The sequence below is a fragment of the Lithobates pipiens genome, unplaced genomic scaffold, assembly GCF_037356315.1.
Source record: "Lithobates pipiens isolate NorthernLeopardFrog02 unplaced genomic scaffold, aLitPip1_a1.2 Scaffold_25, whole genome shotgun sequence".
NCBI classification, from domain to species: domain Eukaryota; kingdom Metazoa; phylum Chordata; class Amphibia; order Anura; family Ranidae; genus Lithobates; species Lithobates pipiens.
In genome coordinates, this window is record NW_027507787.1 from 145169534 (window position 1) to 145182386 (window position 12853).

Sequence of the window (12853 nt, forward strand, 5' to 3'; positions counted from 1 at the left end):
AGTGCCAGGCTCCACCTCCATGCTGACACAATCCTCCTCCTCCTCATCCTCTTCCTGTGTGATGGGTGGGAAAGCAGGAACACTGTCTGGATAAAGGGGGCCTTGAGAGGCAAGGAAGTCCTCCTCTTCTTGCCTCTTTTCTGCCTCAAGTGTCCTGTCCATTATTCCATGCAGCGTATGCTCCAATAGGTGGACAAGAGGTACAGTGTCACTGATGCATGCACTGTCACTGCTCACCATCCTTGTGGCCTCCTCAAATGGTGACAGGACAGTGCATGCATCCCTGATCATGCCCCACTGGCGTGGTGAGAAAAAACCAAGCTCCCCTGACCCTGTCCTGGTGCCGTAATTGCACAGGTACTCATTGATGGCCCTCTGCTGCGTGTGCAGCTGCTGCAGCATGGCCAACGTTGAGTTCCACCTGGTGGGCATGTCACACATAAGGCGGTTCTTGGGCAGGTTCAACTCGTTTTGGAGCTCAGCCAGCCGAGCACTGGCATTAAATGATCGGCGGAAATGCACACAGACTTTCCTGGCCAGCTTCAGGACATACTGTAAGCCCCGGTACCTGCCCAAGAATCGCTGCACCACCAGGTTAAGGATGTGAGCCACACAGGGCACATGGGTCAGTTGTCCCTGTCGGAGGGCAGAGAGGAGGTTGGTGCCATTGTCACAAACCACATTCCTGGCTTAAGCTGGTGTGGCCTCAACCACCTCTCCTCCTGCCCCTGCAGAACTGACAAAATATCTGCCCCAGTGTGGCTCCTGCCCTCCAAACAAATCAGCGCAAGCATGGCATGGCATCTTTTTGCATGCGTACTTGCATAGCCCCATGAACGCCTACGGAGCACCGCTGGTTCCGAGGACAGAGCACTGGAAGAGGCCATGGAGGAAGAAGAAGAGGAGAGGGTGGAGGAGAGAGGTGTGTCACAACCAGTAGTAGCATTTTGGAGGCGTGGTGGCGGAACAACCTCCAACACTACTGAACATTGTCCTGCATCCTTCCCAGCTGCCAGAAGAGTGACCCAATGGGCCCTGAAAGATAGGTAGCATCCCTGTCCATGCCTGCTGGACCATGAGTCAGCGGTAATATGCACCTTACTGCTGACCGCCCTGTCCAGCAAGGCAAGGACTTTGCCTTCCACATGCCGGTAGAGAGCCGGAATCGCCTTCCGTGAGAAAAAGTGGCATTTGGGGACCTGCCACTGAGGATCAGCACATTGCACAAACTCACAGAAGGGGGCCAAGTCTACCAACTGAAAAGGCAGCAGTTGAAGTGCTAGCAATTTAGCCAAGCTAGCATTCAACCGCTGGGCATGTGAATGGCTGGGAGTGAACTTCTCTCGATGGTCCAGCAGCTGGGGCAGGGAAATTTGCCTGCTACAATCGGACGTGGGTGTACTGCTAGCAGAGTGCCCGCAAGCACTTGGCTGTGACACACCTGATTTTATGCCTTCATTCCTCTCAGTGCAAGTTTCAGAGAGAACTGAAGGTCTAGTGGGGTTGAAGATCCCAGCTGATGAGGAGCAAGGAGAGGTCCGTTTTGTTCTTTGATGTGGGTCTTGCCAACGAGCTGCATGGCAAGTCAACATATGTCTGGTCAAGCATGTGGTGCCCAAGTGGCTAATGTTTTGGCCACGCGAGATATGCTTGAGACATATGTTGCAAAGCAGCGGTGCGATCTGATGCACTCATCTCAAAAAAGGCCCACACCAAAGAACTTTTGGAATAACACGCAGAGGCAGCACCCTGCACAGGCGGAGCTCTGCGGTGTGATTCAGTCGGTGTGCTGCCCCTAAGCTGGCCCCCGGAAGGTATCCTGCCTCATTGGAGATGTGCCTCCTCCTCCTCCTCTCTCCTATCAGGCACCCGCGTGGAGTCAGAGACCTCATCATCCCCTCCCTCTTCATTACTGGAGCAAAGCTGGCAGTATGCTGCAGCCTGTTAAACATGACTGCCAAATTGCTGTCCTTCTTGAGCATCCCCTCTCTCTGCACTCACGCTACTGCCTTCCTCTAGCTGAGTATCATCATCAGAGCCTTCAAAACGCTGGGCATACTCCTGGAGCATGTACCCAACACTGTGCTCAAACAGTTCGGGGGACTCCTCAGGAGGACATGGTGGGTCTAGGGAAGGAGTGACTGATGAGGACATTGAGACGTGGGAAGAGGATGCATTGGCAGCTGCTTTGCTAATACCCTGAGCCTGGATGAGATGAGGAGGATGAAGAGGGCTTGGTCATCCACTCTACCAAGTCTTCGGCATGATGCAGCTCAACACGTCCAGCTGCTGAAAATAAAGACAAGCGTGTCCCATGCCATGTGCTGATGACGATGCACCACGTCCACGACCAGCACTGTTGTCTCTAGACACAGAGCCTGCTTGGCCTCTTTTATTGGCTTGTGACTGCCTGCCTCTCCTTGCTGGCCTTCCAGACATAGTAATGGCCTGCAGGGAGATGGGAAAACCAGCAATTGGGTAGTGTATATTGTGCCGGAGGCACACAACGCCCACTAACTCCTGCAGATGCCTGTTGATAGAACACCAGCAATAAAGTGTAGATACAGGTGTATACTGTGCTGGAGGCACACAACACCCACTAACTACTGCAGATGCCTGTATGAGAGAACACCAGCAATAGAGGGTAGATACAGGTGTATACTGTGCTGTGCTAGAGGCACACAACACCCACAAACTCCTGCAGATGCCTTTATTATAGAACACCAGCAATAATGGGTAGATACAGGTGTATACTGTGCTGTGCTGGAGGCACACAACACCCACTAACTCCTGCAGATGCCTTTATTATAGAACACCAGCAATAACGGGTAGATACAGGTGTATACTGTGCTGTGCTGGAGGCACACAACACCCACTAACTCCTGCAGATGCCTTTATTATAGAACACTAGCAATAAAGGGTACATACAGGTGTATACTGTGCTGTGCTGGAGGCACACAACACCCACTAACTCCTGCAGATGGCTGTATTAGAGAACCCCAGCAATAAAGGGTAAATACAGGTGTATACTGTGCTGTTCTGGAGGCACAAAACACCCACTGACTCCTGCAGATGCCTTTATTATAGAACGCCAGCAATAAAGGGTAGATACAGGTGTATACTGTGCTGTGCTGGAGGTACACAACACCCACTAACTCCTACAGATGGCTATATTAGAGAACTCCAGCAATAAAGGGTAGATACAGGTGTATATTATGCTCTGCTGGAGGCAAACAACACCCACTAACTCCTGCAGATGCCTTTATTATAGAACACCAGTAATAAAGGTTAGATGCAGGTGTATAATGTGCTGTGCTGGAGGCACACAACACCCACTAGCTCATGCAGATGGCTGTATTAGAGAACACCAGCAATAAAGGGTAGATACAGGTGTATACTGCGCTGGAGGCACACAACACCCACTAACTCCTGCAGATGGCTCTATTAGAGAACAGCAATAAAGGGTAGATACAGGTGTATACTGCACTGGAGGCACACAACACCCACTAACTCCTGCAGATGGCTCTATTAGAGAACAGCAATAAAAGGTAGATACAGGTGTATACTGCGCCAGAGGCACACAACACCCACTAACTCCTGCAGATGGCTCTATTAGAGAATAGAAATAAAGGGTAAAAACAGGTGTATACTGAACTGGAGGCACACAACACCCACTAACTCCTGAAGATGGCTCTATTAAAGAACACGAATAAAGGGTAGATACAGGTGTATACTGCGCTGGAGGCACACAAAAACCACTAACTCTTGCAGATGGTTCCATTAGAGAACAACATCAATAAAGGGTAGATACAGGTGTATACTGTGCTGGAGGCACACAACACCCACTAACTCCTGCAGATGGTTCCATTAGAGAACAGCAATGAAGGGTAGATACAGGTGTATACTGCGCTGGAGGCACACAACACCCACTAACTCCTGCAGACACTGTAAAACTACACAATGCCGCCGCGCTGGCGGCCTTATATAGTGTGGGGCGTGTACTAAACACCCTGAGCTATAATTGGCCACAGGCATCCTGCCTGTGGCCAATTATGGCTCTCCTCGTTGCCAGCGCTGTGATTGTCCAAGCATGCGGGTCACAGTGCATGCTTGGCCAATCATGAGCCAGTAATGCACTGCGATGGCGCAGTGCATTGTGGTCCATGAGCACCACGCAAATTTGGCGCGAACGGCCGAATGGGCGAACAGCCGGTGTTCGAGTCGAACATGCGTTCGACTCGAACATCAAGCTCATCCCTAGTATTTGGCGCCATCTAGCAGCCAAATACTGGTACTGAACTTAAATGTTTATTGCTTTGAAGAAAGCACAAAAGACATATACAGGAAGTGACTGTTGTTTTGATCAGAAGGTTGACCCTTTTACCCAGGAGGCTTGATGACCTACCCATGGACACTTTCTCTAGCAGTGCATGCTGGGTAGAACATAAAAGGACCTATATTGTTTGAAATTTTGAAATTTTTATATTGAAATCCATTGGGCTGTTGTCCTATGTTGGGATGACAACACAATTACTGTAATCACCTCTTTGAATATTTCCCCCCCCTCCAGCCCCACAATTGGCACCTTTCAGGGGGGAGGGGGGTGCAGATACCTGTACAGTACAGGTATTCTGCACCCACTTCCGGGATAGCTCTCTGCGGAAAGGGGCGTAGATTAAGCCCCTTTCCGCAAGTGCCCGCCCCTTTCCGCAAGTGCCCCGCTGCCTGCTGGGAAACACACAGATCCCAGAGGCAGCGGGGACCATCCTTATTGCGCAGCGCGATTCGCGCATGATCAGTAGTAGGGAACCGGGAAATGAAGCTGAAAGGCTCCATTTCCTGATTCCCATACCCAAGATGGCGGCGGCAGCACCCGACAAGACGATCTAGAGATCGGCTTCGGGTGCCGACATCGCGGGCGCGCTGGACAGGTAAGTGTCACTATTTTAAAAGTCAGCAGCTGCAGTATTTGTAGCTGCTGGCTTTTAAAAAAAAAAAAAAAAACGCGGCGGACTCCCGCTTTAAGTTTCCAGTTGTGTGGTGTACTGTTTCTCCCAGCAGGTGGAGCAAGTGGATCCTGAGGTTACAGTACAGATACCTTGCATTGTCTTATATTGTACTGTATTGTATTGCACCACAGCTGTGTCACGGGGACTGAGCCAAGTTAGTGGGGTGTTATTGCTAGAGTGCAGGCCAAATCAAATCAGCTGCTCCTTCGGGAGTCAGTGCTACACAAATAATTTGTCTAATATGTGTATTTCCTATGATTCACCCTTTGAGAAAGCTGACTGGGCGCCACCTGCCAGCTAGACGTTGGCTTCATCGCGCTCGCTTGGCGGGACTAAACACCGTTTTGGTGAATGGATTGCCAGTCTCCTGTATAACTACTATATGATTTTATATGCCGTTTTATGTAAGTGAACATCTGAGTGTTTTTACTTAGAATAAAAAAAAATTCAGCAGACATATTACACTATTAGCCCCTCCTTTTATCTTGCATGAATATCCTGTATAAATATCCATATACTGAGGAGGGAGGACGGTAAGAGAAGCACTGTGGATTTAGCTGACCCATGAGTAATAACACTGGCAAGCGTGTATGACCTCCAGTTTGTTTGAGGGGTCCACTGAATTGGGTAAGCGCATACCAAGGGATGGGCACAGAGGTCTGAAGATTTAAGAAGTTTGATTCATTATACACGGTGGAATTGGAAATATTATAGACTATTTCAGTTGACTGGACATTTATTATATTTGCATGTTTATTGAATAATATATCTTTTGCTAGTATTTATTATAGAGCATTTGTATTTATGAATTATTTCACAAGATAAGAGATTGGTTTTAGGGGTTTATATACCCTATGAGTAAGATTGGATATACATTTTTTATTTAAATAGACTTATAGTTATTGGAGCACTTCACTGAGTTTTTTGATCATATTAAGTATGGAGTGTGGTGTTTGCAGCATTTAGTGGCAGCTGCTCCAGGATTAGTGTTTTTCTGTTCTCTTAAAGGTATATTGTTGACCTTCAGTGTTTTTCTATAGTTTGAATATTTCCTATGATTGTCAGCTCCACCTAGTGGCCATAATGAAGTATTTTCCAGATTGTGTTTTTTTCAGGAAAATAACGCATTATAGCCACTAGATGGAGCTTATGATCATAAACGATAACTGAGCACAGTTTTTTCCTACAGGATTTGCATATTTATCCTCAAAGCATTTTTATTTTAAACATGCCTTATGTTCGGATGCTGGATATTCCATAGCAAAGCATCCTTGTTCAATATAGCTAGCGTGCATGTTTGTGTACATTGTGGACAAATTCAGTGATCATACAATTCAGATGGTCACCTGACATTGATGACTGATTGTATGTACATATTCATTAATAGATCAGGTCTGATAGGTAAATAAAATTCTATTAAGGAGCTGCATTTCTACAGAGGATGGAAATAAGACCTGTGATCAAGGAATACGGTTAATGGCTATAGATTCAGGTCTTTCTACTACTAAATCCAGTCTTGTGTCCAAATAAAAAGCCTTCACTAGATGCGCGTGAGTTCTGACTAAATTATTGATACAGGTAATTAGCTATCTGTAGGGGTGCAATGGATCAAAAAACTCACAGATCGGATCGTTCCTCGGATCAGAGTCACGGATCGGATAATTTTTCGGATCAGCAAATATAATTTAATTTGCAAACACCTGTGAAAATTCCACCACCATATAGTCCCCACTGTAATATCCACAATCTCCCCCACTGTAATATTGGCTGAGTATGGCTGGGTACGACTGAGTATGGCTGGGCACGGCTGAGTATGGCTGGGCACGGCTGAGTAAGGCTGGGCATCGCAGATTATGGCTGGGTATCGCAGAGTATTGGCAGGCAGGGTATTGATGAGTATTGGCAGACAGGGCATTGCTGAGTATTGCTGAGTATTGGCAGGGTATCACAGAGTATGGGCAGGGTATCGCAGAGTATTGGCAGGGTATCACAGAGTATTGGCAGAGTATCGCTAGAGCATTGGCAGGGTATCGCAGAGTATTGCTAGAGTATTGGGGTATTGCTAGAGTATTGCTAGCGTATTGGGGTATTGCAGAGTAATGGGGTATTGCAGAGTATTGCTAGAGTATTGGGGTATTGCAGAGTATTGCTAGAGTATTAGGGTATTGCTAGAGTATTGGGGTATTGCTAGAGTATTGCTAGAGTATTGGGGTATTGCAGAGTATTGGGGTATTGCAGAGTATTGCTAGAGTATTGGGGTATTGCAGAGTATTGGGGTATTGCAGAGTATTGCTAGAGTATTGCTAGAGTATTGGGGTACTGCAGAGTATTGCTAGAGTATTGCTAGAGTATTGGGGTACTGCAGAGTATTGGCAGGGTATTGCTGGGTACTGCAGGGTATGGAGGGATGGCTGCTTCCATCTCAGGATCTCTCCCCTCCACTGTACAGATTAGTACAGAGAGGGGAGAGAGGAACCGGCATCATGACATGACGCCAGTTTGTTTACAAGTGATCGGTCCGTCGGAGCGATCAGTGTAAACAGCCTGGGTGTAGAAAGATGGCCGCCGCTTCAGAGCTAGGCCAAAGCCGCGGCCTTTCCTAAGGCCAAGACCGCGGAGCACTCCGCGGATCGCGGCATGTGCCGATCCGAGCGGGTTGACTACTAAATCCAGTCTTGTGTCCAAATGAAAAGCCTTCACTAAATGCTCGTGAGTTCTGACTAAATTATTGATACAGGTAATTAGCTATCTGTAGGGGTGCAACGGATCAAAAAACTCACCGATCGGATCGTTCCTCGGATCCGAGTCACAGATCGGATCATTTTTTGGATCAGCAAATAATAATTTAATTTGCAAAAACCTGTGAAAATTCCACCACCATATAGTCCCCACTGTAATATCCACAATCTCCCCCACTGTAATATTGGCTGAGTATGGCTGGGTACGGTTGAGCATAGCTAAGTATGGCTGGGCACGGCTGGGCACAGCTGAGTAAGGCTGGGCATCGCAGAGTATGGCTGGGTATCGCAGAGTATTGGCAGGCAGGGCATTGCTGGGTATTGCTGAGTATTGGCAGGGTATTGCAGAGTATTGGCAGGGTATTACAGAGTATTGGCAGAGTATCGCTAGAGAATTGGCAGGGTATCGCAGAGTATTGCTAGTGTATTGGGGTATTGTTAGAGTATTCCTAGAGTATTGGGGTATTGCAGAGTATTGGGGTATTGCAGAGTATTGCTAGAGTATTAGGGTACTGCTAGAGTATTGGGGTATTGCTAGAGTATTGGGGTATTGCTAGAGTATTGCTAGAGTATTGGGGTATTGCAGAGTATTGCTAGAGTATTGGGGTACTGCAGAGTATTGGCAGGGTATTGCTGGGAACTGCAGGGTATGGAGGGATGGCTGCTTCCATCTCAGGATCTCTCCCCTCCACTGTACAGGTTAGTACAGAGAGGGGAGAGAGGAACCGGCGATATGACATGACGCCGGTTTGTTTACAAGTGATCGATCCATCACAGTGATCAGTGTAAACAGCCTGGGTGTAGAAAGATGGCTGCCGTTTTGGAGCTAGGCCAAAGCCGCGGCTTTTCCTAAGACCGAGACCGCGGAGACCCGTTCGGATCACGGATCGCTGACGATCCGTTACACCCCTAGCTATCTGCACGCTTGGCAGGGTGTTAATGCCAAATTGGAGTGCCTATGGGTCCAACCTAAGCATACTGCACTGAGCAAAGAATATAAGGGATCTGATTGGCTACTGTAGACAGTACAGACGGTCTCTGATGTCTTCATTGTTCAATACATTGTATTAGAGAGGACAGATAATGACAGAAAAAAAGAACAAAAAGTTGGATTTTGGCAAGTACTAGTTTTATTGATGGATAAATGAAAAATCCAAACATTGCTATGATGGAATGCAGTCCACATTTACAGCCAGAAGTGATCTGGAAATAAATATAAAGATAATGAATAATAACAAAATAATTATTGTATTAGACAAAAGCTGAACACATAAGCTGCCACTTTGAGATCATTTTTATCCAGTCATCCATCTTTTCCTTGCATTGTCATGCTATACTTAAAGAGGAACTGCAGTCTGCTCACATAATTTGTAATAAAAACATCTTTACCATTCTGAAGCTTCTCTCCAACCACTTTGCATATTATTTTATATATACTGTGATTCTGTACTTGCCAAATATGCTGCAGAAATCTCCCTCCACTGAGTCTGGCTGCAACCATTTTAACTGTGGGCAGCTGAAGCTGCTGCCTGTTCACTTCCTGGATTTACAAGGGCACACCTACAGCTCTCATTGGCCCTCTTATGACTCACTCCTCCCTCCCTTCCTGGCAAACTTTCACAAGAGTGAGAGAGAGCTGTGCATGATGTCATAAGCCTAGACTAATGACCAGACAACATGAAGTGGGCTGTATAAGGTATTTACTAGCAGAAAAAAATGTTTTACTATCCAAAGTTAAAACAACAAGGGCAGAATATTTAAGAAGATTAAAAAATGACTGAAGTTCCACTTTAAGGGTATGCTTTTGATACTGTATGCTAATGACTAAGGATATACAGTATGTCCTAAAACAAAACTGCATATTGTGGTTCACTACATGGAGTTCTATATTTGACATTTTATAATTGTACACACCAATGACAGTTAAAGTATAACTAAAGGCAAAACTTTTTTTTTTTTTTTTTTTGATTTTGTATAGAGTGGAGAGGGATTAGAAAGCCTGTTCATTTTGATTGCTGTCTATGTTAAATAGGAAGTAAAGTCTTCTTATTTAATTGTACCTACAGGTAAGCCTATAATAAGGCTTACCTGTAGATACTGTAAATATCTCCTAAACTTGCACAGTTTAAGAGATATTTACTATATACGCCGCCTATGACGTCATCGGCAACATGCATTCTGAAGGACCGCTCCGCTCGTGCCGTTTCTTCAGGGCCCTGTGCGGTGACCTGCGGCTCCCACGCACATGCGTGCAAGTGACGTCATCGCGGCTCTGGCCAATAACAGCGTCGGAGCCTACGAATCCAGAAGAAACACAGGGGAAGATGTCAGTGGTGTGGGGCGCTGCTGAAGGGCTTTGTTCTAAGGTAAGTATTTCATAATGAGCAATGCAATGCATATTAGCTCATTATGCCTTTGTCTTACAGTTTTTTTGTTTGTTTTTTTTCATTTAGGGTTTACAACCTCTTTAAGGAGATTCCCCCTCTCTTTGTCTTGTTTACCTTTATCATCGAAAGTGAAAGTACAAGAAAATCCCAAATTTTGTGCGCTATTTTTAGGGGCGCGTCTGAGGTTTTTGCGGCCCTTTTCGGCTGCTATTGGGAGAGGCTTTTAACCCCCGATAACACCCGAAAAGGGGTTCAAAGCACTGCTGCTGCAGCGGCGCTTTGCCAGCACGTCAACAGCGCTGCCCATTGATTTGAATGGGCAGGGGCACTTTAGCATCGGTGTATACTCCGCTCCTACAGCACTTCAAAGATGCAGCTTGCATGACTTTTTTTTTGCGTCCTTCCAGCACACAGTTTCAGTGTGAAAGTACTCGGGCTTTCACACTGGAGTGAGAGGAGAGGCTCTTTACAGGCGCTTTACAGGTGCTATTTTTAGCCCTGTAGCGCCTGTAAAGCGCCTCAGTGTGAAAGCAGTCTTATTCTCACTATTTGAACCAGATGTGATTTCTTGAAAAAGTGAACTTTGTTTCAAGAAATGCGTTGGATGAAATTAGCATATGCAGGATTGTCTGGGATGTACACAACGCAATAATGGTGTGGTAAGACAAAAAGTATTTTCATGGTCCCAACAAGGAATGCAAAATAATACAATTTGAGATGCTTTTATTTTTGTGTTAGTGTTTAGTATTTGCAAACAAGTATCCCTTTGTACATTTTGAACTAGACTGCCACTTACCCTTAAGGAGTGGTGAGATAGAAGACTTGGCTGGAGGTGGTGACACCTTTGAAAGTGTCGGCGTAGTGACCCATCTTTGGACATCCAGCGCTGGGGCAAGATTTGCAACTGCCCTGTATGATGGAGAAATGCATATTTAGCAAGACTGAAAAGCTTTAATGCCTTTTCTACAGATGCATGATGTGTGCTTCGAGAGTAACCAAAGAAACTCCAAAAAGAAACAACTGAATGTCATATGGAGTAAATAATTAATTCCCTATAACCACAACTAGAAAAATAGAATCAACATTTCAACACTGTTTTCTTATCGGTAAATCAAGACGAAGAGGTTACTGGAACTGATCACCCATTGTGTTCATTCACAAAAGAAAGGGGCCAGTAAATATGACATATCTACATGCCCTTTCCCCTGCTCCTTATTCTGAAAAGATCCCCCTTGGTACCTGCAGCAACCAGTGGGAGAGGAGAGGAGGGAGGCTCACAGTGCTGCTGACATCAGAGGGAATCAAATCCTGCTGGACAGGGAGGGTGATCTGTGAGGCAGAGGGGCAATTACAGGAACCGATCCCCTGTGTGTCTTTTCCTGCAGCAGCTGAAAGCCGGCAGGAAAGAGGAGAAGAGGTTGGCTTTCAGCTGCTCCAGGGAGAGACAGACAGGGGACTGTGTCCTATAATTACTCCCATCTCATAGATCACCCTCCCTGTCCAGGATTCGATTACCAATGCTATCCGCCCCCCTCCCCCTGGTGCAACCCTCCCCATAGCAGCTGAAAGTCGGCAGGAGGAAGGGGAGGAAAAGCTGCCTTTCAATCACCAATCACCCCCTCTCCTGCACACATTCAATTACCCTGCTGCCTGGGTCCCCCTGCTGGTCAGGGCCTTGTACAGGAGGACCATACTCCCATACCGGTGGACCTGCTTGGATCACACAAATTATTTATATGCCAAAATGGACTGGTTGCTGCTGCTTGGTCTGTAATATACTGTAGTAGTTTGTAATATGTACAGTAACAGTCCGAGACACTTTCCCACTGCTGCTATAAAGATGGCTCATTTGACATTACGTCCTGTATGTAAGACCGGTGGCCACTGTTTCCACTGCTTCCTTGGGCTACCTGCATTAGTAATAGTTTTTGGAAATAGCACTGAGGCTTGTGCTCTAAGGAACATCGGATTGCCTCCTGAGGGACCAGGAAGGAATTTTCCACCACTAGAGAAAATTGGAAAAATTGTGGGTTTTTTATTTGCGTTTAAAAGTTACATTTATCAAACATACAGTGGAACAAACATGGAAGAGTGATGGCATAAAAAAGACCAAGTGGTCGATTGAATCTGATATACAGTGTGTATGTGTATATATATATATATATATATATATATATATATATATATATATATATAAAAATATATTATTTTTATTTTTTTTCTAAATACAGATCTATGTTCATCCAAAGCAAGCAAACAGTAATTTTACTTGCTGTTAACTGACTCACTACCTCTGCTTTATTAATTGTTCCACAAACCATGTGATTAATATGCTAACTTGCCCATGGGAAATGATCTACGTGGGCAAGACAAAAAGACAGCATAAAATCAGAGTGGGTGAACATGTCCAAAGTTTAATCAAGGAGGACGATGAACATCCCCTTTTTCTGCATTTCCTGAAGGTCCATGGAGGTCAACCAACTGGCCTTAAATGAAAAGGAATTTACAGGCTTAACCTACCCCTGAGAAGAGGGGATTTTGATAGGATACTGTGCCAAAAGGATCTTGAATTTAAATAGTATGCAACCCCTTGGGTTGAATAATGAATGTAACCTATCAGTATTTTTAGAACAGTAATGATGGTCTCAATTAAATATTAATTATCGCTGTCCACCTACTTCTCCGTATTAACTGTCAAAATAAATAAGAAATGTGACTG

At 45.6% G+C, this 12853-nt stretch overlaps 1 protein-coding gene across 1 annotated transcript in view; it reads right to left on the reverse strand.

Moving 5' to 3' along the window:
- Positions 1 to 8854: 8854 nt before the first annotated feature.
- The window catches only part of LOC143930547 (pancreatic triacylglycerol lipase-like), a 29015-nt gene continuing 25016 nt past the window's right edge, over positions 8855 to 12853 (reverse strand). The window contains exons 10-11 of the mRNA XM_077454930.1: positions 10931 to 11043; positions 8855 to 8950 (exon numbers count right to left, since the gene is read on the reverse strand). Coding sequence (XP_077311056.1) covers positions 10933 to 11043 — 111 coding nt within the window. The 3' untranslated portion in view covers positions 8855 to 8950; positions 10931 to 10932. The remainder of the gene's footprint in view (positions 8951 to 10930; positions 11044 to 12853) is intronic.